At 37.2% G+C, this 26,623-nt stretch overlaps 2 protein-coding genes across 4 annotated transcripts in view; one reads left to right on the plus strand and one right to left on the minus strand.

The window, feature by feature from the left end:
• The window catches only part of SPATS2L (spermatogenesis associated serine rich 2 like), a 1,108,221-nt gene that overhangs the window by 1,040,665 nt on the left and 40,933 nt on the right, over window positions 1-26,623 (minus strand). The gene's annotated exons all lie outside the window — the stretch shown is intronic.
• The window catches only part of SATB2 (SATB homeobox 2), a 189,017-nt gene that overhangs the window by 17,694 nt on the left and 144,700 nt on the right, over window positions 1-26,623 (plus strand). For 2 of the 3 annotated variants that reach the window (XM_050750699.1, XM_050750697.1), the window contains exon 3: window positions 9,167-9,343. In XM_050750699.1, coding sequence (XP_050606656.1) covers window positions 9,167-9,343 — 177 coding nt within the window. Of the gene's footprint in view, window positions 1-9,166; window positions 9,344-22,666; window positions 22,762-22,883; window positions 22,999-26,623 lie in introns of all 3 variants that reach the window. The other variant, XM_050750696.1, reaches the window with a different exon arrangement.

The raw sequence follows: 26,623 nt of genomic DNA on the forward strand, positions 1-26,623 counted from the left end.
GTTATATTCAAACTTGTATATCCTACTTTTTTCCTTTCTATTTTTTTAAAATTATTTAATTATTTATTTTAGAGATGGGTCTGGCTCTGTAACTCCAGCTGGAGTGCAGTGGTGAGATCATTGCTCACTGTAGCCTCAAACTCCTAAGCTCAAGTGATCCTCCCACTTCAGCCTTCCAAGTAGCTGGGATTAACAGGCTCCGGCCACCGTGCCCGGCTCTTTTGTCCTTAAATTTTTTTTTTTTTTTTAATTCTAGGATTATTAAACATTTTGTCTTTCTGTAGTTACTAAATTTAGAAAAGATACTGTAGTCCTTCAGTGCAGGACATTGGTAGGACTGCCAACAAGACCCCCGTGGCTCTAGGGTGTGTACAGAGCACGGTGCAGCACACTACTTTATTGCACACCCATCCATGCGATGCCTGTGGTGATACACTGACAAGTTCTGTCAATAGTGGTCATGCACAGTGCTGTGATCTGGCCAACTTCCCCTGGACAACATGGAGCAAGCTCCTGAATCCACTTGTGTGAATCATTTCCTAGAAAGCTTTCCTTGTCTGCTGATGCTGAGTGCAGTGCAATGGGGCCACAGTGATATGGACAAGTTTGACAGCTAGGCAGACACTGCCTATTAATGGTGGTGATTAATATCTAAGTGGAATTGCCATTTTGTTAAACTAAACCAACATTTATTTTGGGCTCACTATATAGGTCAGGCTCGGGTGGGAGGGGCTTGAGGGAGCTAAGTCCGGTCCATGTTTGAGGAGGAAAATGGTGGGCCTCTCCTCTACACCCACTAGAGCCTCGGCATTCCTGACATCGGAGAATTTAGTTCTGTGGGTCAGGCTTGCTGTGGCAGAGTTCCCAGGTGTGGCTCAGGCTTCTTTTGTTTAGATAAGCTTCCACAAATTGCCTCCTATGTGCCTGTGAAATACTGTTTTGCAAACTGCCTGGCCAGTTTGATCTTGCCACTTAATTTCTATACAGAAGGATGTTTAGAGACCTGGAGTTTCTCCTTCAGCTTTCGGACCTGACTTCAGGTTGACTTGTGGTTGCTTTGCCTGGAGTCAGGCCTGGAATCAGAGATATGGAAGGCCAGAACTCATTTCCCTTCCCTACCATTTTAGGCTCAGTTTGATCCTTTCGGGTCGTCAGTGAGAGAGGACTAGCGTCCACCCTCCCATCCTCACACCCGCCTATTTTTTGTTCTCATTGTCCAAAGTTAAGATTGGCTTCAGGGGTTGTAAAGTAGTGTCTGGTTTTCCTAGAGAGAATTCTGAGAATAAGCTGTTTCTTGATATCATTCTCAACCCCACTGCCCCGACAAATAGTGGGAGAGCCATCAAGACGATTTATTATTGAATAAATCAATATTAGATATTATTGATTATTTCATAATAAATAATAAAATTGAGTAATAAATAATATTCGATATATTGTAAACTACACATTCTCTGAAAAATTCACTTGTTTTTCTAGTTGGTTTTTTCTTAACTTGTATTCAATATTAACTCTTACTCAATTTCTTACTCTTATTCAATATTATTGAATATTATTTATTATTTAGTTGGAGGTCTAATCCTGAGTTGCACCTGGGTCATGGGTAAATATGAAATTGAGTTATTGTATGTTTGGCTCAGTTTGTACCTAAGAGTAATTATGATGGCTGGGCGAGATGGCTCACACCTATAATCCCAGCGCTTTGGAGGCCAAGGCAGGCGGATCATCTGAGGTTAGGAGTTCAAGACCAGCGTGACCAACATGGGGAAACCCTGTCTCTACTAAAAATACAAAATTAGCCGGGTGTGGTGGCACATGCCTGTAATCCCAGCTACTCGGGAGGCTGAGACAGGAGAATCGCTTAAACTTGAGGTAGAGGTTGCGGTGAGCCGAGATCACGCCATTGCACTCTAGCCTGGGCAATAAGAGTGAAATTCCATCAAAAAAATAAAAGTAATTATGATGTAGAGTTTGCCTTTCTCATAATTGGAAAATTGACTGATCTCTACCTGTAAACGACTTAGAACTTGCTGCTGTCTCACCTCTGTCTTGGCTTCTGCTTCCTCTACAATAAGAGTTAAGTAAAAGCCAACTAGAAAAACAAGTGAATTAATGTTTCAGGAAGTGTGTAGTTTACAAGCAAAGGACAGGGAGGAGCGTTGAAAACTGGAGCAGTTGGGGGAGCCTAGAGGGCCTCTGTGGGTAACTCCCTTTGCATCCAAATGATTGCTCTTCCCTCTCCTTTAAAATTGTTGAAATTTTTTTTCTACTGTTTCTTACTATACTGCCTGAAATTTCTTCCATGAGAAGTTTATTTGAAATAAAGTATATATTTTACAGTGAAGATCTAGCTGAGGAGACTAAGGAGAACACTAAACCATTCAAATAGTATAGCAAGCATCTTTTTATCTATTAATCTCTGGAATTTTTGAGATTAGCCCCTGGGGGGAGTAGGAGGCTGGAGTGGAATGTAGAGCCTGCGGCTGCCTTAGCCCAGGAGGCTGGGCGCCCAGCAGAGGACAGCAGGGCCGCAAAGAGGAGACTAGGAAGGACGCATTGCATCCCTTTTTGAAATTTTTCCTGGGACCCCAACAGGGAGGTGAGAAACACCCTGTTCTTTCTTTTTGTTTACGGTTGCAATTTTAGGTGCTCAGGCTTTTCTTTATTATTATTATTATTATTATTATTTGAGGCAGACTCTGTTTCTGTTGCCCAGGCTGGAGTGCAGTGGCATGGTCTCGGCTCACTGCAACCTCTGTCTCCTAGGTTCAAGCCATTCTGCTGCCCTCAGCCTCCCAAGTAGCTGGGATTATAGGTGCCTGCCATCACGCCGGGCTAGGGTCTCACCATGTTGGTCAGACTGGTCTCGAACTCCTGACCTCAGGTGATCTGCCCGCCTCAGCCTCCCAAAGTGCTGGGATTACAGGCGTGAGCCACTGCACCCAGCCTCTTTATTATTTTAGGATGGAAAGAAGGGGCTAGAGGTTAATGTTGGCAAGTGACTTCTCTTCTTGTCTGTGACTCAGTATGTATGTATATGATTGGGTCAGTGAGAGAGAGAGAGAGAGAGAGAGAGAAAATGAGAGTATGAGGTTATAGAACAAGTAAATCGTTATTTTGATTTTCTGATAAATTTACAATAAGAAAAATTAGTAGCCATCCCTCACTTTTTCTCTCTGTCCTCTTGAAGACTGTTATTCACTCAGTTTATGGGATAAAGTTTGTTTCAGTATTTCAAACAGCTTGTTCTTTGGTACTTCAGGTTCAGTTTTATACAAAGAAAAGATAGCAATCTTTATAATCTCCAGTTAGCCCTGGGACCTTCTCAGGTGATAGAACTAGATATGCTGCAGGCCCCAGGGAAGGGAGTGGGCCCTGTCTCCTGCCTTCCTTCAAGAGACAGATGGGCTTCAGGAGTCCTTTGAAAGAGGGGAGACGAAAGCCTGGCCTCCTCTCATCTCAAACTGGCTCCTGTCATTCAGGAGTACTGGTGGACCAAGGAGACAAAGGGGCTAGGGAGGAGGCTGGAGACGATGCCGATTTACACTAAAGTATGACCATTCATGTGAGCCTTTCTTTCTTTCTTTGTCTGTGAATAATGGAAGGGCAGGAGCCGTCTTTGATTCCCCCTCCATGCCTAGCATGGTGCCGGACACCTGGTAGGCAGGCAAAAGGTGAATTCACTTACGAGTAGCACAGGTCGCCCATTGGACATAGCAAGTGGTAAAGGGTCCTTTTTATTAAGAGGCCAAGCCCTTAGATTTCAATGGGTGTGGATTCTGGAGTGTTGTTTTCAACTCTTAGGAAAGCAGCCTGCTTAGGATTTAGAGCTGGATAACCTGAACTATTCTGCCCTTGCCTCACTGTGTTTCTTAGGACATGTTACTTCTCCCGTAGTTTCAGTTTCCTAATTTATCAACTGAAAATAATGCTAACCCTGTGACAGGGTAAATGTGAGAAGATCAAGGTGTGTATGTTAGACCACATGATGATCTAGGAAGTGCAGTGCAAAGCAGGAGTTTATTTCATGCCCCAACTTTGGCACAAGACTCTTGAATCCTGTCACCTAGATGCCTTGCTGCCGCTGCACCATCTTTCGTCTTTCATTGTTGAGTTAAACGTTCAGAGTCTTCGAGAATATGCATTCCTCAGGTCACTTTCATAGCCAGTGTTGTGACATTTCCTGAAGTCTGTTCTTTAGAATGAAGGGAAGGGGGAAAGAGCTGTTTCCTAATAAAAGAAGTTGGATTAATATAGTTAGTAATAAAACAGCAGCCTGCAATTGCAGATAAGGTAACACATTGGATTTTGGAATTTAACCAAGAGTGCTTCTGTCTTCAGGACTCCTAAAATCTGGAACACAGAGGAAAGACAGCTAAAGGGCTCATGACAGTCACACTATTGGCCTAGTATCAGTTTGTGATAAATGTATCCTGTGTGAGAAAAAATTGTATATTGTTATTGGGCAGATTCATTAGAACAGTGCTCTCTGATATTAATACAAATATAAGCCACATGTATAATTTTAAATTTTCTAGTAGCTACACTAAAAGTTAAACAGATGAAGTTAATTTTAATAATATATTTTCTTTAACTCAGTATGTTCAAGATATTCTACATGCAATTACTTTTAAAAAATCATTTATGTTTATTTTTATTTCTTTTTGTTATTAAGTCATTAAAATCTAGTATGTATTTTATACTTATGGCACATCTCAATTTGAGACCAGCTATGTTGCAAGTACTCAATTGCTACATGAAGTTAGAGGCTGCTATAATAGACAGGTAGTTTTATTGTGCTTTTAAGCACTTTCACCTTTTTTGCATGGGACATGTTAAACACTTTAAGCCATTTCCATTTGCATAATAGATACTAATAATAGATTATTAGTATCATCTTTATTCTGAAGAAATGCCTTTTAGTTAGTATCGTGAGCATTGATTACAGACCTTGAAAAAAATTACTGGTTAACTTTTTTTCCTCTGTAAAATGGTATTAATACTGATTTTGAAAAAAGGAAAACAAATAGATTCCATTGTTTGAGAGCTGTCAGACAACTTAAATATGTAGTATTGTTTAATCTTCACCACAGATCTACGATGTAGATATTGTTTGCGTTTTGGCTAGGAGGAATTTGAGCTTCAGAGAGGTCAGATGAACTACTCAAGGTCACAAGGTAAAGAGGGACAGTGCCAGGACTTGACCTTGACCCGCTGCTGTTCATCACCACATCTAACCATTTTCGCACGTGTCTCAATTCTCACAGCTGTTGCTGTGAACAGTGACAGTAACAATGGTTAACGCCTTATAAATTATACACACTTCTTCAGAAATAATGTCAGAATGAAAATGACAGTTTCAGTATCATCACTAATGACAGTTGGAAGAATGCATTTTTCTAGTGTAGAGAGGGTACCAGGCTTATTTTGCCTCTTTGACGACAGAATTCATCATTTATCCCAATTACCAGAACAACTCTTAATTTTTAGCAAATGGCTGAGGCCGAGTGCCTGTTCTCTAGATTAAACTACCTGCTTACCTCCTGTGATTGTAAAAGGCTTAGTAAGGCTTATGATCAGAAGGTTCAAAGTTCTCTACTAGATCATCTGAAAATGGGTCTGTGCTACAATAAAAGAAAAATAATGTTGGAAGCTCAAGATATAGGGCTAGAGCAAGATTTTCTTTTTTCTTCACCATTTCTAAATTTTGTTGAAAATGGATTTCAGTTTTACATTTTTATTCTTTTATTGGAACTTTTAAATTCTCCCCATTCTTAATTTATTTTGTGAAGTGCTTTTCAAGCACCTCCCTGTCTTTCTATCCATTGTCACTTTTCTCGCTCTCTTTTTTTCTTTCTTTTTCCCTCTTTTTGCCTGGGACGAGTTGTGAATAAGATGGACAAATCTCTCTCTCTCTCTCGGCATATATTTTTACTCATCCTTTTATAGTGTGCTTCCCTTAGGGATTTTTGGTTTTTAAAGGACTTTTAAACCTATGCCTTAATTTTCTTCTTTCTACACTTGACCTCAATTATACTATTTTACTATTTTTTTTATTTCTCTTGTTATTGTCACTAGTAATTGCGTCCATTTTCCCTCCTTTATTCTTCTTTTGTAAAACTTGCATTTCATTATAAAAACCGTAATTGTTTAGATGGGTCAAATTCTAGTAAGAAGGTAAATTTTTCTAAGTATAAGCCTTTTATGATATTCTCCAGTATCTCATGTATATGTGCTGCAGAACAAACCCTATTATCATACATTCCTGGTTAATACTGTTTTATTTTGTAAATGACCACAAAGGTTTTTTTGTTTTGTTTTGTTTTGTTTTTAATAGGTGATGACAGTAGGGGATTGGTGCGTGCTTTTTGTAAGAAGTTATTACTGTTGTGTCAGTTAACAATTGCTTCCTTCAATCACTGAACCAAAATGTTTAGGAACTATTTCAGTAATTGACAGTTACAAAACTTAAGTCCCTACATGTTATAGATCCCTGTGCTTTCATGTTATATTTCATATCTAACTGAACAGTTAATACTATTTTTAAAAGTTAATAGGATCTTAAGTTTTTTCAGTTGACCATAGACTTGAGAAAGATATATAGTTTCTAAGTAATGGAGACTTGATAGGTTATGGAGCAATTGGATTCATTTAAAGATCTTATCTGTGATTCCCAGATGTGTGACACTCAGATGTTGACATTAGGAACTGCACATGGATTTTCAGCATCGAAACTTATGTACACACAGGTATTAGTGGTGAAGTAGCTTATGGCACCATGGACTATATGGCCTTATGTGTGCATATGCTTAAATCATTAGAAATAAAAATCTACCTACTTCCTTGGGCAAAGATTATATGCCAGCATGTAAGAGGTAAAAGCTCTAAATGAGGGCTATTCCTTGCTGGTATGGACTCTCATGAATTAGTCCTATAAAATGCCATTATGCTTGCTTAGGAAGGTTTTACAACTCCTTTAACTACATTGAGGGCAGGAGGGATGTCAGACTTGTTCTTACTTGTATCCGTGGAGCCACTGGCGGTGATACCTGGCACGTAGTAGGTGTTCAGGGAATAAATCCTGGATATATGAATGACTACAAAGATAATTTGGGGCCAGGTGTGGTGGCTTATGCCTGTAATCCCAGCACTTTGGGAGGCCAAGGCAGGTGGATCACCTGAGGTTAGGAGTTCGAGACCAGCCTGGCCAACATGGAGAAACCTCATCTCTATTAAAGGCACAAAAATTAGCCAGGCGTGGTGGCGGGCACCTGTAATCCCAGCTACTCAGGAGGCTGAGGCAGGAGAATCGCTTGAACCCGAGAGGTGGAGGTTGCAGTGAGCCGAGATCTCGCCATTGCACACCAGCCTGGGCAACAAAAGCGAGAGAGAGAGAGAAAAAAAACATAATTTGGAGGATATCTAATTTATATTATTCACTATATGTCCTATATATATTTGGGAATGAACTTGGTAGAAATAAATAAATAAGCATTTCATGTACCAGTAATGGTCACAATTAAAAAATATATCTTGCAAGGCATTGTGTAGCTATCTTAAATCTTCTTTGTTTAAAAAATCAGTCTGCTCCACCCATATCGTATATTTTTAAATAAATCTACACCATGGAGAGTGTATTTGCAATGGACAGTAATACTGCTTTCTTGTTCTCAGGAGTGAACACTGAGTTGTCTTGTGTATGGTATGGTTTAACTTGTTAGACTGTTGTGCAGTCTTAATAATAATTACCATGATCTTTAATGATAACAATTCTTAATGAGTATTATTATTGTTAATAAGGATTATATTTAATAATTACACCTAATACTTATTATCTTTAATAATAATAATTAGCACATGGGAACCAGTTGCACCATTGTATTATCTTGAGAACAAATACCTCAATCTGTAACCCAGTAGTTTGCAGAGTATCTGCTCCCACCCTTGGCTTTCCAGATCAGAGTGAGTCAGGAGGCTTCTAGGGTTGAAGCCACAGGGAGGGGGTTCTGGAAAACTCCTGTGCATGCTATGTGTCAGGCCATACTCCCATCTAGTCATTTCACACAGAGGTCTTCTTTTTGTTGTGAAGTACCTTCACCATGACCATGTAACTTTCTACCTCCCCCGTCTGCCTGCTCACCCATTCTTCATAAGTTTTAATTTTTCTTGCATAAAAAGAAGACCTGTAACATACTAATTTGTGTGAATTACATTAGGCAGGGTCCATGTTTATTACTCGTACGTTGGTAAAACTTTGATCTTCTTCTGCCTTGGTTATGTTTAGATTTAAGTGCCTGTATGACTTTTTAAAAATAAAAAACTGTTTAAAAAAATCTTTGGTGAATTAAACATTTTTTAGCTTTTCACACTTTGATACAAAGCAGAGAAATATTTCAGTGACAACAGATTTCAACAGATTTTCAACTAGACTAATTTGCTTTATTCTTTAGGGTAGTTTACTTATTTTCTCTGAAAACACAAGAAGAGATACTCCCTTTCCAGTAACTGATGTTACTGTATAAAATAATTTTACATAGGCAAGCTTTTGTATTTGGATGTATATTTTGACATAAATGTAAATTAAGACGTTTATGGTCATGTTATTTTCAGGCTAGTTGATAACCTATTTACTAGGATTTAAAAAAACAACAACATGTAAGAGGGACTTATTTTAAATTTCTATTGACTTTCTTGTATTCACATAACAGCTTAGGCCTTAGAATCAAACATACCTCCTTAGTAGGAAGGAGCTGGAAGCTTTGAAATATATATCTAGACAAGAAAATATATTACTTGTACATGTAATATATTTCTAGACAAGAGCAGATCTGATCTGAAAATACTAGTGCTAAAAGTTAATGATAAAACTATAGACATTAAGTGTCTGTACGATCACCTTCATCTTACCTATGTACCAGGACACCTCTGATTGGTGAAAATGACAGGAATCTAAGGGCTTCTGCCACTGCCCCGGGCAATTCTGTAATAATAGAGGGGGAAAACCCACAGCTTTCCATTAGGCCTATATGACTGAGAGGCTTGTTTAATCTAAACCACTGTCGATCACAGATGAGTGACTTTTATAACTGTCGCTTCCCTTCTCATCGCAGTGACTGAGATTTGCTTTTTAATGTTTGTGTTTTGCTCTTGAATTTTGTCCCTTCAGGTTTGATGATTCCTGTCTTTTGTGTCGTGGAGCAGTTGGACGGCTCTCTTGAGTATGACAACAGAGAAGAACACGCTGAGTTTGTCCTGGTGCGGAAAGATGTGCTTTTTAGCCAGCTGGTGGAGACTGCGCTCCTGGCCCTGGGGTATTCTCACAGTTCTGCGGCTCAGGCCCAAGGTATTAATGCCTCTCCCCTCTCCTCCCAAGTCTCTTGTGTGTCATAATTTGAGGAGGAATATGTTTTCTGAAATAGTTCTCCAAACAAAGGTTGAAGGATAATTGTTAGACTTAGCATTTCCTAGTGAGCAGTAGAATATTTCTTGTAGAAGGACTTGTTTCTTGTTTTCTTGTTGTTTTGGGAAGCATTTGACCAGCACTTCTGGAGCCACAAAATCAACTTGCATTTCAAACTTATCATAGATTTTTGCATTCATAACACTGTTATTTTCTCTAATTAGGGCCAGTGCTGAGATATTTAACTCCTGAGTTATCCAAACTTACAATACGTGACTTATAAAGCATTCAGTTTTCCAAAATTTATTTATTGCTTTGGGCCTGTGGCTTCTGCACTTTGTGATAAGCTTTTAATTAAACAACAAAAAAAAAATGGATGCCTCTTATCCTTTTGTATCTTTGAAAACTTTTGTAATTTTGATGCGGTCCATTCAGTTAAAAAATACTGCAGTGTCTTTATGATCAATTCCTTTCACTTATTTAATTAAATATTAAAATTGCATCATTATTTCAGTGTGTATTGTACAATACTGGGGAGCCCATTGTGAGCTTCTGTTGTTTCATTTTGAAGTATAGCCCATTGTTCTTTCATGCCAAAGAATTGACAAAACAAATAACAAAAATTCCCCCCAAACCTTGAGTAATGGAAAAAAAAAATTGATCTGATGGAATTTATTGTTCTTGTTTTTCAGCTGAAATGATTGAATTGTATTGTTTATGATTATGGTTATAACCAAAGGAGAGAAATCCGTAACTTCCAGATCTTAGTTTATATATTAGTGTCCTGGATTACTATCTTTAGTTAACATTTGTGAATATGCCAAGGATGTTTTTTATTTTTTAAAATGAGTTTCTCTTCATATCATTCCTAAGAACTATCAGTCAGAGCCTCATTTGTAACAATAAGGATACTATGAGAGATTAAATATTGATATAAAGTTACAGATGTGATGACCAACGGATTTAAATTCCCAAGCTCTTGAATTTGATTCTGTAAGTAGATGATTGCTTTTTAGGAAATATTTTAAGCATTTAAGTTATACTTTAGTTCAATCAAGAAAGCAACCTGATTGAAATTAGGAATGTTTTCCCAGGGCAGGTAGTACCCTACTAGTTATTGTGAATCCCAGCACAGTCTGAATCCGAGCGCTGGCCAGGCTGGGCGCAGTGATAATAGCTGAATCGTAGAGTCCAGTGCTTTCAAAGCAGCCTGATAAAGGATGATTCATTTCCTTTTTTCCGACAACTTTCCTTCTTGTGTGAGGGATTCACGATTTGATCCTGAGCAAATTGCATACTGGGCACCATTGCTTTTATGTCATGCTATGTACCTAAATGAAATAAAAGAATCTCCCTTCCCTTCCCCCCACAAACTTTTCATGCCACTTTAGGGATATTTTTCTCTGAATGTAAAGGTCATTGTATCCCACTGCTTGCACCCTGGTGTGCCAGCTTCCTGTTTGACAGGGCCATCCATCTCAGTTAGCACAGCCGTTCAGCGCGTCGAGAGCTCACATGTGGAACACAGAGCACTAAGTGGCCAAGATTTGATTCTTGGCACATGCTGAGGGAAGGGGCTCTCAGGAAATTTGCACTAGGGAGCCACACTATTCCTTTCAGGGATTTGGACTAAGAATTCTACTCACCAAGGTGAGATATATGAGCAGATAAATGTCATCTACCGTGGAGGATTATTAAACAGGGGACAAGTCAAAAGTGATTATTTGCCTCCTCAAAGTTTTTGAATATTAAGGCTAAAATGCTAAATATTATACTATTTATAAGTTGAATCAATATTCCTATGGTACTCTAGAGTACAGATACACTTTATAGGTAAGCAAAGATTTTATCACTCGGTCTTATACTGTAATCTCACAAAGGAAAAAAATCAGTTTATTTTAAATTAGGCTGCCGATCTGTGTTTTGGGGAAGTGGAAAAAACTTAGAATTGTTTACTTTGAAATAAATGTATTAGATCATTGTCTTCATTCAGATCATTAAAAGTATGCGGTTTGCTGCATGTTTATTATAGACCAAATAGTATGCATGGTAAGACAGGTAATTCATATGCTGGATAAACAGCAGCATGTAAGAAAGATAGAAAAGGAAGTAGAACAAAATATGACTTTTGATGACTGAAGGCATGAGGTTTTATGGGGGTAGTTTTTTGTTCATTTTTGTTTGGCTTTGTTGTTCGTTTCATGTTTATGTAATTCCTCTAAGATGAGGACTTGCGGGACTTCCTGGCAAATCCATTTAAAGCAAAGAAACGGCAGTGTTCTTGAATCTCTTTTTCATATGCTGGAAAGGTTGGGCAGAACTAAACTGCTAAGATAGTGGGTTGTTTTAGCCATTTTAAAAATCAAGACTCTTGAAATACAATTTTTCATTTTGATGTGACCAGAAAAGAGTTTCGGTAATTGAATTGGAAGAATATTTCAGATTGCCTGTAAAGGAGGAAATACATTAGCAATGTCATTATTTGGAATGGTCCTCAAGTCCCAATGACAGGGCAGCAGGTCCATGATCTTGTAAACATAGGATAGTCATTTTCTTTTTCTCAGAGGGTATTCCCTCCAGGTGAGTTGAATTTTTAGTAAGATAATATTTGCTTCTAAAGAATGATAGAAATTCTACTAAAATGGGGTTTAGGGATTTCTTTCCCTGTGTTAAAATAGCCTTTATTTGAAGGCTAGATATCAGGACCTAAGAGAGAATAATGTAGAATGATACTGTTATAAACCATGGTAACTGTGTTTCTAGCTGACCCATAACCTCCATTTCCCAGTGCACATACTGTTAACTCTGATTCTCAAGGATATGAAATGCAGGATTCATCAGACTTGCTGTTTTGCATATGTAGAAAGCCGAAAACTGGCAGGCCCTTTGCTTGTACCAGAATAGTTGGACTAAGGTCTAATGAATGGCAAGCGCACTTTATACTATATGTATGATGGGCCGTGAGTACATGTCTCTGCATTAAAAGTCTTTTGGAAGAGCGTGTTAATCCAGGGTACTGCTGCTACTCTGGGAACTGCCCCATTCTCCCAACTTAAAACTCACCACTTCCTTTACTATTCTTTCTTCTTTCCTTTTCATCCTTTCAGTTCTTCCCCATAAGGCTTTTGGCAGTAGCCATGGAGCTCCCTACACTGTCCAGAGAGTTCTGGAGCCCACTGGTTGAGTAGCTATTCATTCATGTTGGCAGTGTGAATGGTGGGCTTTGGGAGGCAGCCGTGATGGCAAGGTGATGCCTCACTGTGCTTGTTTGATTTAATTTGTAAGTGGGCCTTTTATCTCTCCCCTACTTTCTGTTAATTTTAAAATACGTTTTAAAATTAACTTGATTAATTAAATTAAATTAATTTATTTATTTTGAGGGAGTCTCACTCTGTCACCCAGACTGGAGTGCAGGGGCGCAGTCTTGGCTCACTGCAACCTCTGCCTGCTGGTTTCAAGCGATTCTCCTGCCTTAGGCTCCCAAATAGCTGGGATTACAGGCGCCTGCCAACATGCCTGGCTAATTTTTGTATTTTTAGTAAAGATGGGGTTTTACCATGTTGGCCAGGCTGGTCTTGAACTCCTGACCTCAGATGATCCGCCCACCTCGGCCTCCCAAAGTATTGGGATTATAGGCATGAGCCACTGTGCCCAGCCGACAATTTTATTTTAAAACAAATGTGCTTAACAAATAAAGAAGCAAAAATCCTTTCTGAATGGATTTTTTTTAAGGTCAAAATTATATGTTTAAGAAGGGTATATTAATTGTCACTGTTTCTTATTTATATTGGAGTAATTACATTCATGCAGTCATTTTAAATGATGTTTCTAAAACACAGAAAAAGTGTCTTTAATAAATGTTATGTGAATCAAGCAGGGTGCCAAGTACATTCTCAATGATATAAAATTCCACATATATGCATGGAAGAAAGACAAAGGCAATGTATTAAAATAATCAACAGAGTAGGTGATGGGATTATGTGGGATTTTCTTCTTTTTCTAATAAAAAAAGTAAATATCAAATTTTACTTCTTTCATGAATTAATTGAATAAATGGGAAGATAATTATGTCTATCTTATTCCCCAATTTTGATAAGCTGTTCACTTTATCCCTAATTTATCCATAAATGTGAAAATTTATACATGATACAGATGCATTTCTATTTTTTCAGTGGAAGTTTAAAAAAAGAATCAATAAATCATTAATGAGCCCTTGTGATGTATAAACCAAGGGATTTCTTCGAGTTGGTTTTTTACTTTTTGAGACAGGGTCTTGAAGTATATCCCAGGCTGCAGTGCAGTGGCACAATCATGGTTCACTGCAGCCTTAAACTTTTGGGCTCAAGCAATCTTCCTGCCTCAGCCTCCTGAGTAGCTGGGTGGCCCTGCCACCATGCCCAGCCTAATTTTTACTTTATTTTTTGTAGAGAGAAAGTATCCTTATGTTGCCTTAGGTGATTCTCCTGCTTCAGCCTCCCAAAGCGTTGGGATTAAAGGTGTGAGCCACGATGCCCAGGCAATTCTTAGAGCTTTAATATAATGCAAGGTAACAATAGAGCAGTTACTATATGTTGGGCACTGTTCTAAGAGATTTAAGTGTACTGACTCATTTAATTCTTATAACAGACTTTTGAAGTAAGTTATACATTTCCCATTTCACAGAAGAGGAAACTGAGGCAAAGAAGAGTAGGGGAGTCACTTTCCCAGAGGCACAGGCTGGTGGGTGGAAGAACTGAAATCTGAAGTCCATTGATCTATCTCTAAATTCAAGGTCCTTAACCACACAGCTGTCCTGTGAAAAGTCTGATTGCCAGCACTTGCTCTTTACTTTTGGACATAAGCCCTAAAAGGTAGGACTTTTTGCATTAGGTGATTACTAAATACATGCTGATTATATATATTTGATAATGATGTTTATATATTTCATTTCCATGATGAAATATATAGATACTTTTTCAAAGTAATAGAGACAGACTTCATTAAAATTTAAAAGCAAACAAAAAGCCAAACCTCATAGAATTGTCATGTACTGAAGCCAACTTCTAAAACTAAATACTTGTAGAGGGCCTATAGTAGGTTGAGCATTTCAAATACATAATTCTTGCTTATGTGAGGAAAATGAGTCCTGATACAAAAATAGAACATATTCCTAATCTAGAAGTTTCTTATCAAACTTACAAATGTTTTGTCAGTGTTGATCTGAACCTCATCTACTTGAAGGCATTGTATGTAGAAAGCAGAATTTCCATCTATGAACTGGAAACAATGACAAGAATAAAAAAGATTTAAAACCAAAATACCAAGGATATTTTTATAAAAAATGAATGCCTTTATTATCGCTTTATTATTCATTTATTTATTATATATATTTTTCAATGTACTATCTCTTTACAGTGTACTATTGGAAGATCTTTACATAGAAGCTAATTTCAAGGCAAATTTTATTGTTAGAAATAAATATTCTTTCAGTTTAAATTGTTCAGTGTTTGAAATGCTCTGCTCTTAAATTCTCTAAAATCATTTTTTATGGAAACATGCAACGTACACAAATTCGAGAGACTTGGTATTAAATATTCATGAACTCCTCATCTAGGATCAACAATTAGAAATTCATGGCCAATCCTGTCTTGTCTCTGTCCCTACCCGCTTCTCACCCGCTCCCCCACTGGATTATTCCAAAGTATATGCTAGATACTGTATTTTATCTATAAATATTTTAATAAATAGCTCTGAAAGATAAAGACCAGCATAGAAAACATAAACCACAATACTATCATAACTCCTAAAAAAGGTAATTCTTTCATTTCACATTCAGTAAAGATTCAAATTTTCTTAATCATTTTGTAATTTTTTTTAGTGTTGCTTTATTCAAATTAGGAGCCACAGAAATCTATAAATTACACTTGGTTGATGTGTCCCTTAATTTTTTTTTGAATCTATAGGTTATCTATTCTTTTACACTTAAAAACATTCTTTACTGAAACTTAGATTTGCTGCTTTAATTCAGAATTTTTGTTTGCTAAACTTAATGAAAGTCCTAGTCCTATAAATTCCTTCAAATACTATGATTTTAAATAAGCAATTAGTGGCGTGCACGATGACTCATTCCTGTAATCCCAGCACTTTTGGGAGGTTGAGGTGGACAGATCCCTTGGGGTCAGGGGTTTGAAGCTAGCCTGGTCAACATGGTGAAACCCCATCTCTACTAAAACTACAAAAATTAGCTAGGCATGGTGGCAGGTACCTGTAACCAATTCCAGCTACTCAGGAGGCTGACGCAGGAGAATCACTTGAAACCGGGAGGTGGAGGTTGCAGTGAGCCAAGATTGAGATAGTGCCACTGCACTCCGTCCTGGGCGACAGAGACTCTGTCTCTAAATAAGTAAATAGGTAGATAGATAGACAGACAGATAGATAATTAGTAAGCACAGTCATAATCTTGGAAAAGAATTCAGAAATTAACTTTGTTTCCTTTTTTCTTTTTCTTTTCTTTTTTCTTTCTTGTTTTTTTTCTTTTTCTTTTCTTTTTTTTTTTTTTTTTTTTTGAGAGAGAATGGTTAAAAGATATATGTTGTCTGGAGCCAAAAGGTTTTTCATGCTCTGAAAGTTTGACATTTTCTCTAGTGAAAATATTTAAAATGGTCCAGGCGTGGTGGGCTCACGCCTGTAATCCCAGCACTTTGGGAGGCCAAGGTTCCACCTGAGCACCTGAGGTCAGGAGTTCGAGACCAGCCTGGCCAACATGACCAGATGGCCAAACCCTGTCTCTACTAAGAATACAAAAATTAGCCAGGCATGGTGGCGCACACCTTTAATCCCAGCTACCCTGGAGGCTGAGGCAGGAGAATCACTTGAACCCAGGAGGAGGTGGTTACAGTGAACTGAGATCATGCCACTGCACTACAGTCTGGGCAACAGAGCAAGACTGCATCTCAAAAAAAAAAAAAAATTGTCTCGCTTTCTCTGTTTCTTCCTTTCACTCTCTCTCTTTTCCCTACTTTTTCTTCTTTCAACATTAAATGGGAGACTTTCAGCAGTTTTTTTCTTTATAAGGGCAATGTTGAAAAAAAGATACATATTTAGAAATTTTAGGCCTTGGAGCTAACGTTTAACAGAAAAGCTGCTTTTTAAAAAATTCTGTGGCTCCCTAAAGAGAGCTGAAAATACTACCCCAAATTGCTGTTAACTGTGTCTCAGCCCTCATTAGAGCTGGATAGGCCGCAATGTAAAACACTATTTGGAGGACACAATTCTTCAACAGACCCCATGCTCTCTCCTCCTCTGCTATATAAAATTAAATATTCATACATATGTATGTGTGTACATATACATGTTCATATGCACACAGTGAAACTTGAAATACTTGTTAAATGCCAGCGGTAAAATAATGCTCACCTTATTTCCTCATCCCAATACATAGTTAAGATTGAATATCTAATATAATATTTATAGTTCCATATTCCTTATATTTGTTTATGTTGGCATAAATATGTAACATATATAGATATATAATAATGGCTCACATGAAGGTCAACTGATGGAAATATTGTTTATATGTAAATTTGTAGAGGGTGAAGACTCTATCTAACTTGATTTTTGGGATGCCTAACAGTTGACTAAGTAGTGCTTGATAAGCTGTTGAGGGCAAGAAATGAATGCATGATCTCACTTTACCTCTGACCTTGCAATTTCTACTTGAATGCCCACTAAAAAAAATCCTATCAGTGGAAATAATTCATTTAAAAGTGTAGCTCATTATTTCCTCCACAGTGTGGGAAGTATTTAGCCATGTTTTCAGTTATCTGTTTTGTTCGGGATGATAGGCCATGGTAGCAATTAACTTTGATATATTTTTTAAACTGCCCAAAGTCCTTCTTCTCCAGAGTGTAGGCATTAATGCCTATGACCTGGAGGGGACTGGTCATCTGAGACATTCATGTAAAATGATCCAGGTTAAACCGACTAACCCACAGATATATGCAACCTTTATTTAATAATTAAGGTATGTCTCATTAAAATATATAGCTTCTAGGAGTTTCAAGTGTGAAACCTACAAGCCTAAAATTGGTGGTACTGTGATATGATATATATCATGTTTAATTTTTTATTCTGCTCCCCTTTAAAGCATAACTATCTTTTACGAATTTATAGATTTTAAATGCAAAATAGAGTTGTTTGCTGAATACCTAGGTTTGTTTGTGTTTTAAGAAGATGAAGAAGATGTAGTACAGATTTCATTCAAGGAACTCATTTGGTAAAAAAAACACATTCATTAAAGCACTTAAATTTTTCAATAGTGCTGTTACTTTTTTGGTACATTCTTTACATTTAAACTTCTCCATTGATATAACTCCTAGTTTTGATGCTATACCATTATTTTCCAACTCTAAGTAAAGTCTATTTTGGCATTCATAATGGACAGTAAAAAGTCTTGGCCACAGAGCATTTTGTAATATTAAAATGCTTTTTAAGAAATTCCCTGCTTCCTGTTTTGTCTTTTTTTTCCTTTGGAAAAGATTTCTCATCATCTGAATCTTGTAATTTCAGTTAATTATTTGCAAAATTGTGAAATTTCAGAATTGTAGGTCTTTCACTTCATATGTTAGTGTATATTTTACGTTTTAATACTTTGTTCAAATTTTCTTAGATACAATGTTACTGTATTTTTACATTCCTATGGGATCCCAGTTCCATAACTATTCATTTATCTCTGTGGTATCAGTAAGTATTCAATTTATTTATTACTTAGTTCAAATAGCTTGGCACATAAGTGGGACCCAGAGCTGTTAGGGACTTCCTCTGCAGTATGACAGAAGAAGAGCTCAGTGGTGGTTTTGAGAGGCAGGGGTGAAAAGTGAGCATTCTGCTGGCTGTTTGGTCACAGTTGGGCACCTTGGTTTGGTTTCCTAGGTGCCAATAGATTTTGCGATGACTGTGATGAGCAATTAAAATCCAGCACTTTGAAATGCAGGTTTCTTTTGATGGCAGCTTGGAGAGCTCTAAAGGGTCTTAAGTCAAGGCTCTAGAGCACGTGCTACTTGCTTGCTCAAAAGCAGTATTGGCAAAATTATTTTTGTGTCAATGAGAGAAAACACAAAGGTTCTTCCTCTATCCGTCTGCCTCTTTTTGGTTTGAAGAAATATCACTCAGGACAGAATAGCAAATCTGTGCTGCTATTTTACAAGCTCGTTACTCAGGTTGGAAAAGATCGCTGTAGGCTGTATGCAAATCAGACAGTGCTGAGGTCCCCCTTAGCTTCCAGGTTGAGCTCAGCAGAGAGATGCTTCTGAGGTACTCTTTCTGTCAGTTTTATAAATCAGAGAATAGGATGCTGAAAATCTCCTAGAACATTTAAAACCTCTGCCCTCAATGATTTGGCTGCTCAGGTCTAATAATCTCCCTGGTAAAAGCCTACCATCATGGGAGCTGAGCTAAGAGGGCAGCATGTTCTTTATTGAAAGCTCTCACCAGCCTTACCAACTTCAAATGGTGGTTCTTCTTGAGAATCTATGCCGCAGAGCCATGGTAATAAATAACAATTCTAAATGTCTTGTTTTATTACTATGAATACAGTGATTCATTCCTTAAGGGGGTGAAGAGACTTCTTTAAAGGGGGCCTATGTTAGATAATCTGCAATGAAAGATATATCAGAATTGCATGAAAAAATCTTTCCATTCATAGATTTTTCCATGCAATTCTGATATATCTTTCTTTAAAGATCTTAAAATTAAGATCTTTTGCATTATGGAAAGATAGGTGGTTGAGTTTTACTACTCTCACTTTGCAGAAAGGAAAACTATTAAGAAACTTTAAAAGAGCACACCTGGAGGCTCTGGTTCTCTAGCATCATATCATTTTATTCACTCATTTAACAAATATTTTTCGAGTATCTATTATGTGTTAGATGTTCTAGGTGTTGAGACACAGGAAAGAGCCAAATACATAATGTCTCTGCCCTCATGATACTTACATTCTTGTATGTAAGGGAGATAGAATATAAGCAATTCAATATGTAATAAAATGCTTATTTTGATCCTGTTCTCTCCATTTTGTCTAGAAATAGGGTTTTGGAAAACTTAGGCTTCTGGAAAGAAGCTACTTAACCAGAACAAAATGACAGGTTTTGAATATGTTTTGAGAATTAAAACTAAAATGATATGACACTAAAAGGGTTAAGGTTCAGCTCTCTGAATTATCTGAAAAAATTACTTACATGGACTAACTCATGTTTGGAATAGGATAAATGTAACATTGTTAGAATTAGCTTATATTAAGTCATGGTTTTGCTTTTGTGAGGGAAACTGAAGCTTTTACATAACAGACCTATTATGGATATAATAAAATTTGTTAATATATTTATTGAGTGCTTCTTAGGTACCAGGCACTGTCCTAGGGCTTAACATTTACTAACTCATTCAAGCTTATAGTAACCCCGTGAAGTACGTAATGTTATTGTCCGTATTTTACCAATGAAGAGGCTGAGGCTCAGAGAGGTAAATAGCTTAACCAACACCACAAACTGGCTTCAGAAAATGTGTACTTAACCAGTATCCTGTTTAGTGGCGTTGTATTTCTAATCTGTCAATTGAGTCCAGAATCCAAGCGAATAGTAATTATACCTTACAGGCATAAACCAAAGATTGACATTTTCAAATTGATAACTTAATGAAGATATGTATTTTAAAATTGAGTGGGGAGCTTGTTTTGAACCTAAATAACAAAATTGAACTTGCTATCATGGATGGCATTTTATGAGAACCTGTTTTATTAGACTCTATTTTTGTATATATAAGCTCCTTATAAACTTAGAAAGTTTAAATTTTTTTTCTATTTATAAAGTGTAATACTTGTTAATTACAAAAAACCAAAAATTTTTAGAAGTAGAAACAAGACAAAATTCTCTCATAAACCAACCATTCTAGAGATAAAAATAGGTAATATTTGGGTTACTTCTCTTTGGTTATAGTTCTATGCATACTTTTACATAGTGGAGGTCAGATGTATGCAATATTTTCACTTCTAGTTCTTACTTAACATTATAATGTATAACTTCCATAGTCTATATTATTAATTTTAATACTACATAACAGTGAAGCTTTGGATTTTCAAATCAAATGAGAAACATTAGTTTTCTCTTGATTATCTATTAATGGAAGGATTTAGTAATAGTCAGTAAATTAGGAAGTGTTAAGTGCAGATACTATACCCAGCACATGCTGGGCAATCAGAGTAATTTATGTCAACATTTATGTGCAGATACAGTTGTTCTTTGAAAATAAATTTATTTTCATTTTTCATTGCAGGTGCAAGGCCAGATTTTTTTTTTAAACTTTTTTGACATTAATGTTCATTTGGCTTCCTTTCTTATCTTTGCCTGTAAAGAATTAAGTGTTTGTTTTTAATGTGGAAGAAGGCTATAAAGACACTGTGTCATTTAAGAAACTTCAGTTAATTGATTTCATATTTTGTTTTTGTAATAGTCTTGTTCTTACCCACATTGTGTTCATGTTCCTCTTTACAAAACATATACACAGTATTGTGTGGGTTAGTTACTGATTGCTTACTAGTTTCACGATGACACTCCTGTGTTAAGATGTTTTTTTGCCCAGGAATTAGTAACTGATGACAGTTTGTCCATTTGTTAGTCTCTGTTTTTTGCTGTGTGCAGTAGGATGGAGATTTTATGAAAGAATCTTTGGGGAAACTCTGAAGGAAGGTTTTTTCTATGTTTGAATTGCTTGAGAACAGCCCATTATTGGAGGTGGGGAGTTTGTCTGACAAATCGTGAAATCTCCCATGTTTGCTGGAGCAATGGGTTGCAATCCTTTTTGGTTGTTTGTTTCTGTGGGACCTCAGGTCCTGCTGGCATGGAAGAGAGATAAGCATCCCTCTGTCTCCCTTCTGCATTGTATAATTCTAACGTGACCCAACTTCTTTTCATAGTCTGTCTTGTAGAGTAGCAAGTATGAGATGGTCCTAGCTGGAACCTATTTGAGCACCTACTCTGAACCTTTTTCTAATAGTGTCATTGGCTCCATTCTGATTGTCTCCCTTCTGAGTGTATGTCTGGAGTCATGCGGCTCATATTGAGGCCTATCCTCAGATATTGGGATCGTTCTCTTCCTATGTGAGTATGTTGGTAGTCCCAAGATAGAAGTATTTGTTTTCAGTAAATATTTACCTGGGTTTTCATAATAGATATAATTGGCTAGCATTTATATAACTCAAATTATCTATTAAAATATATTCATGTAACCACAAGTATCAATTTATATGAAAAATATTAGTTATGAAACCAATGTTTCATAATTAAATAAGTATATAATAAGTGTACGAATCAGATATCTATGTAACATATTACATTATAATTTGCTATGTTCCTTTTTTACTTGTGACTCCCACTAGGTATTAAAGTGCACCCATTTTCACTTTAATGCAATTAAGATCATCAGTTGCTTTTCCATCTTACTTATTAAGGGGGAATTTCCTGTTGTGACTAATGACAAGATTATGAATTTGTCTGAGTCTCTTGGCATATATTAATTTAACCAGGTAAATTAAAAGGAATAGGCCCAACCCTGCTGTAAATCAGGGGATTAAAACATTTGGGGTGGCACATTCTACCAGGAGAATGAGGTGTCACTTAGTACTCAATAAGGGATGCTGGCCACATTGTCTTGGAGTTCCCTAAAATAACCAATTTGTCATCCAAACAAGCACCCACCAGTAGGATGTTTTTTTCTCGTCTCCTATGGGAATGCCTTAAGACATAGTCTTACTAGATTTTTATGTCCATTTAGTTCTAAAAACAACAAAAAAAGAGTGGTATGGGTATTGTTGCTAATGATAATGCTAGGAAACGTAGAGCTTACTATGTGTGAGGCACTGTTCTAAGTGTGTTACACATGTTAAATCATTTAATGTTCGCAAACTTCGTGTGGCATAAGTATAATTATCTTCACTTAACAGCTGAGGAAACTGAGGCACAGATGGGCTAAGTGACATACCCCAGGGTACAGAGCAAGTAAGTGATGGAGCCAGGACCTAAATGTTCAAACCCAGGCATTCTGTTTCTTGAGACAGTGGCTTAGCCACCACACTCCTCTGCCTCTCCAGGGCATGATTAAGACATTGTTGTAATAGTGGGTTATCATTAAGAATATGAATAAAAGTCCCTGTAAGGCCTGACCTAATATAACTAGATTAACTCATTAAAATGCTAAATATTTCTCTCTCTTTTCTTTCTTTATTTATTTTTTCTTCAGGGGGTGGATTGGGAGGAAGGGAGAGAGGAAGAGAACTTCAAAGACATTACAAATGCGTTCTACTTAATCTGAAATACTTTGATGCTTCTGGAAAAGTGAGATGATTTAATTTCGTATATAATTGCATGAGGAATTATAAATTATGTTTTCTGAAATACCTATGACACGAAACCACAAAATGAACAGATAAAACTGATTTGTTCTCTGACAAATCAAGATATATGGCAGTGTTTTCATTACAAGTGCCGTTTGTGCGGAGGGAGCAGCTGAGTATGCTACAAGATGGCAGGAACCGTTCCCAGGCGGCACTGCTTTCACATGGACATCCCGAGGTAATTTATAACCCATGCTAAAATTTTTAAAAAACATGCTGTCAAGCAAAGCCAAGGTTGAACTTCTAAAGTCATGGAATGCAGATACATCTTTCTAATTGACCATCTTTAGCATAAACTTACTCCTTAGAAATAAGTTGTTTTATTCTGTGGGGAGAATGGACTATTTTCAAGGCACTAGGAGTGCCATTTAGAAAATTATCTCTCTTAGTGCATTTAATAGTTTCCTGGAAGATATGTGTTGACTTCTGCTGGAGGGTAATATATTCATAGTAAAACTGACTAAGGATTCTTTTTACTTCCCACTGGCCTAAAAACAGTGTGTTCTAGGCCTCTGTGGTGGTGGAAGGTGAAGACTCAAAATATGGATGTTGTGAGTTGAAACACTTCTCAAAGGACCTGTGTCCCTAAGCTGCCACAGTCATTTGTTTGTCTTGAATTTTAAAAGGGCTTTGAAATGTGTGGAACCAAAATAGTTCTGTTTGTAGTACTGGTGATTCTGGGAAAATGAGAGCAAGGTCGTCTGTGTGAGGGAGAGCTGATGTGGGTCGATTACCAGTGGCACTGTATCGTGTTGGTTTTGCTCTGCAGTGATGGGTTTCTCACTGAGCTGCCCAGAATCACTCACTGGATGCCTTGCGGGATCGATGACATTTGATTTGTAATGAGTGGGCAGGAACGGGAGTGGAGACCAGATCTTTGGGTCAAAGAGGGAAACCAGGAACTCCATACAGCAGATCATAGTCTGTTTTGCATCTGATTCCAGCCTGGTGAATTCCCACACAGAGGGGTCATTATTCTATATAACTAAGACTTGTATTAGATGCTTTATGTAATGCTTTCTTTTTGGGTACATTTTCTAGTATGTGTAACAAAACATTGGCTAAAAGTGTTTATTTAATAAGAGTTAGAATTTACTAAATCAAATCAAACAAATTGAATTGTACAAAAATGTTTGGATGTAGAAACAAACCAGGTTAAGATTTGAAAATAAATGCGCACTTTACATTAGTTTTTAAAATAAAATTAATAAACTAATAAAATGTGAAAAACATTTTACATTAGTTTTTAATATAATTTAATTTTAAATATAGTGAAGCGGAGATGGTGAAGAACAAATTGATTGACTAGTTTCTTTCCCCTAAGAAGTGGATAAGCAATTGATCACGGTGGCTTCGCTCACTTAGCAGATCATTGGCCCTCCAGTTCTGTGTCTTTTACAATCTGGCTCTGATTGAGGGCATTGTTGTATAGTGCATTGGTTAGGTGTTGTGGACTCTGACTGCTGGGCTTTTCATCTTGGTGCTCCCCACTTCGCAGGTCTGTGATTCTCTGCCTCAGTTTCCTCTTCTATAAAATCAGGGTAGTAATTATAATTCCTCCCTTGTAGGGTTGTTAGGAAGATTAAATGAAACAGTCCAAATAAAGTGCTTTACGTTGCCCTTGACACAGGGTAAGGGCTGAATCATGTTAGTTGCTGCTATGATTCCTGTTGTTGTTATTATTACTTTGCAGTGCAGAAGCCAGATACAGTGTGTTAATTTCTTTTGTTTTCTGTAGCTTCAATTCCTATGAGCCCTCATTCTGAGATACCGGATGTGAAGTACCAATATAAAATTTTCTTAAGGTATAGGAAAACTAGATCTTCTGGTATTCATGTTTTTAAATCGACAATATCCTGTTCCATGACTGTGTCAACTTAGAAGAATGTTATTTTCTTTTTCGTGGATAAATTGTTCTGCACTACATTGCTTCTTTCCCCTTTTCTTCAGAGTACTTAAGATATTTGCACAGGCTGACAATACAATAAAACTTCCACCCCCATCATCTGGTTAAAATTGTGTATTTTAAAAAATGAAATATCCTTAACTAATGACAAATGAAACTTTAAATATTCACTGATAGCTTTGTAATTAGTGAGTTATAGTCTCAGGACAAATGTTTTTTCTGTTCCTTTGTTTTTCTTCTTAAAGTTCTAAATATTGAGTTACCTCAGTACAAATGCAGCTTGACTACAGTGAAGCCATTTTATTTAATCCAACTCTTCCCACAGTCATGTTGAGAAAACAGATGATTTTCCCTTCCATTCCTCCTCTGAAATAGTTGCTCATATCTTTTCTCTTCTTCTGAAGTGGTTCCACTTGTGGAACTGCCTCAAAGCAAATCTGGGGCTATGTGGAGCAGAAGGGATGTAAATGATTTCCTCTGGGGACGAGTTGTCAGTAGGTATTCGTATGCTGGAAAATGTGAATGTAATGAGAACTGAACTTGTCACCCTTGAATCATGGTTCCTTTTTATCCTCTCTCCTAGAGCATTTCACAGGAGGTAGCTTCATGCTGAATTCTATTATTTTGGTGCACTTTTACCTGGCCTAAATGATCATGGCTTAAAAAAAAAAGTAAATGGTTATCGATATTTGTATGACTTAAGTGCCCAGCACACCTAAAGATAGCAGGTCTTGTTATGTTATAGTCAGTTGTGTTACGGCATAATGAAATTAGCCTGTAAACAAGGCAGTGAGAAATGAAATGGAGGGGAATTCAAAAGTAGTAGTTTAATTTATTCTGTTTTATTGAATTTTTCTTCACCTCTCCAGTCTTCTACTTGACTGTTTCTCTCCCTTTTCTTAGTATTTAAACCCCTCCTGTCTTCCTTGATTTTTGAGCAAATTCTATTCTTAAAAAAAAATTACACATGAATTATCTGTGTTTTGTAAAACATAGCATTTGAAGAAGGCCTCTCTCCTGCCAACTAGCCGATGTGTGGCCCCACTGTGTTTTTGGTGTGTTTATTTTAATATTAGAATTACCAACTGAAAGCTAATAATACTCTAAGAAAAGTATAATTACGAAGGTAAATCTGTATCAAAAATTGTGTGGTGTACCTCAAGGTCAAATATAATTATTAGTGGATAGTCTGTTTGATAATTACCCATTCATAGATTTGTACATAATGTTTTCAAAATTGTACGTTTTAAAAATTCATTCAGTTTCCCACCAAGTGTAATCCACTAGATCATAAACAAAATAACCTCCTTTGGTATAATAGAACCACACCTATATGGAAATAACTGAAACACACCAAAATAGAAATAATAGTCCTTGTGCAAAATATTGTAATGTAACTTCTGCTGAGTCCTGGGTCCAGTGGTTCTACTTTTCCTTTCCTTAGTACTCACCCCTGCTGAGGCCAATGCATTTGACAGCTACCTCTGTACCCTGTGGCCCTTGGCAGCGGCAGTGAGGGCAGTGAAGATGCTACAAGTTGGCACACAGGCTTGGTGGGGCTGAGGACAACTTTACAGAGAAGGACAGCTCACATGGAGTGGTACTGGCCCTGGAGGATACCCGCAGAAGTCTCGGAGAGCAGGGTGGAGTATCATGCCAGGAAAGAGAAGGGCTGGACCAGGAGGGTCACAGTGCAGGTGCCCCAGATCTAGCTTCTAATCATAGAGCTTTGCGTGGCCACAGTAGACCCTTGTGGGAAGGCATTAGAGAGACTATGGGCCAGGGGTCACTCACCAGGCACAAACTCATTGGATAAATCAGGGATTTAATCATTTAATCAAACTTCTGATGAATGAAGTATCCACTTTCCCATCAAATTAAATAACTCATCTGCAGT

Source organism: Macaca thibetana, chromosome 12 (assembly GCF_024542745.1).
Source record: "Macaca thibetana thibetana isolate TM-01 chromosome 12, ASM2454274v1, whole genome shotgun sequence".
In the NCBI taxonomy this organism is placed as follows: Eukaryota; Metazoa; Chordata; class Mammalia; order Primates; family Cercopithecidae; genus Macaca; species Macaca thibetana.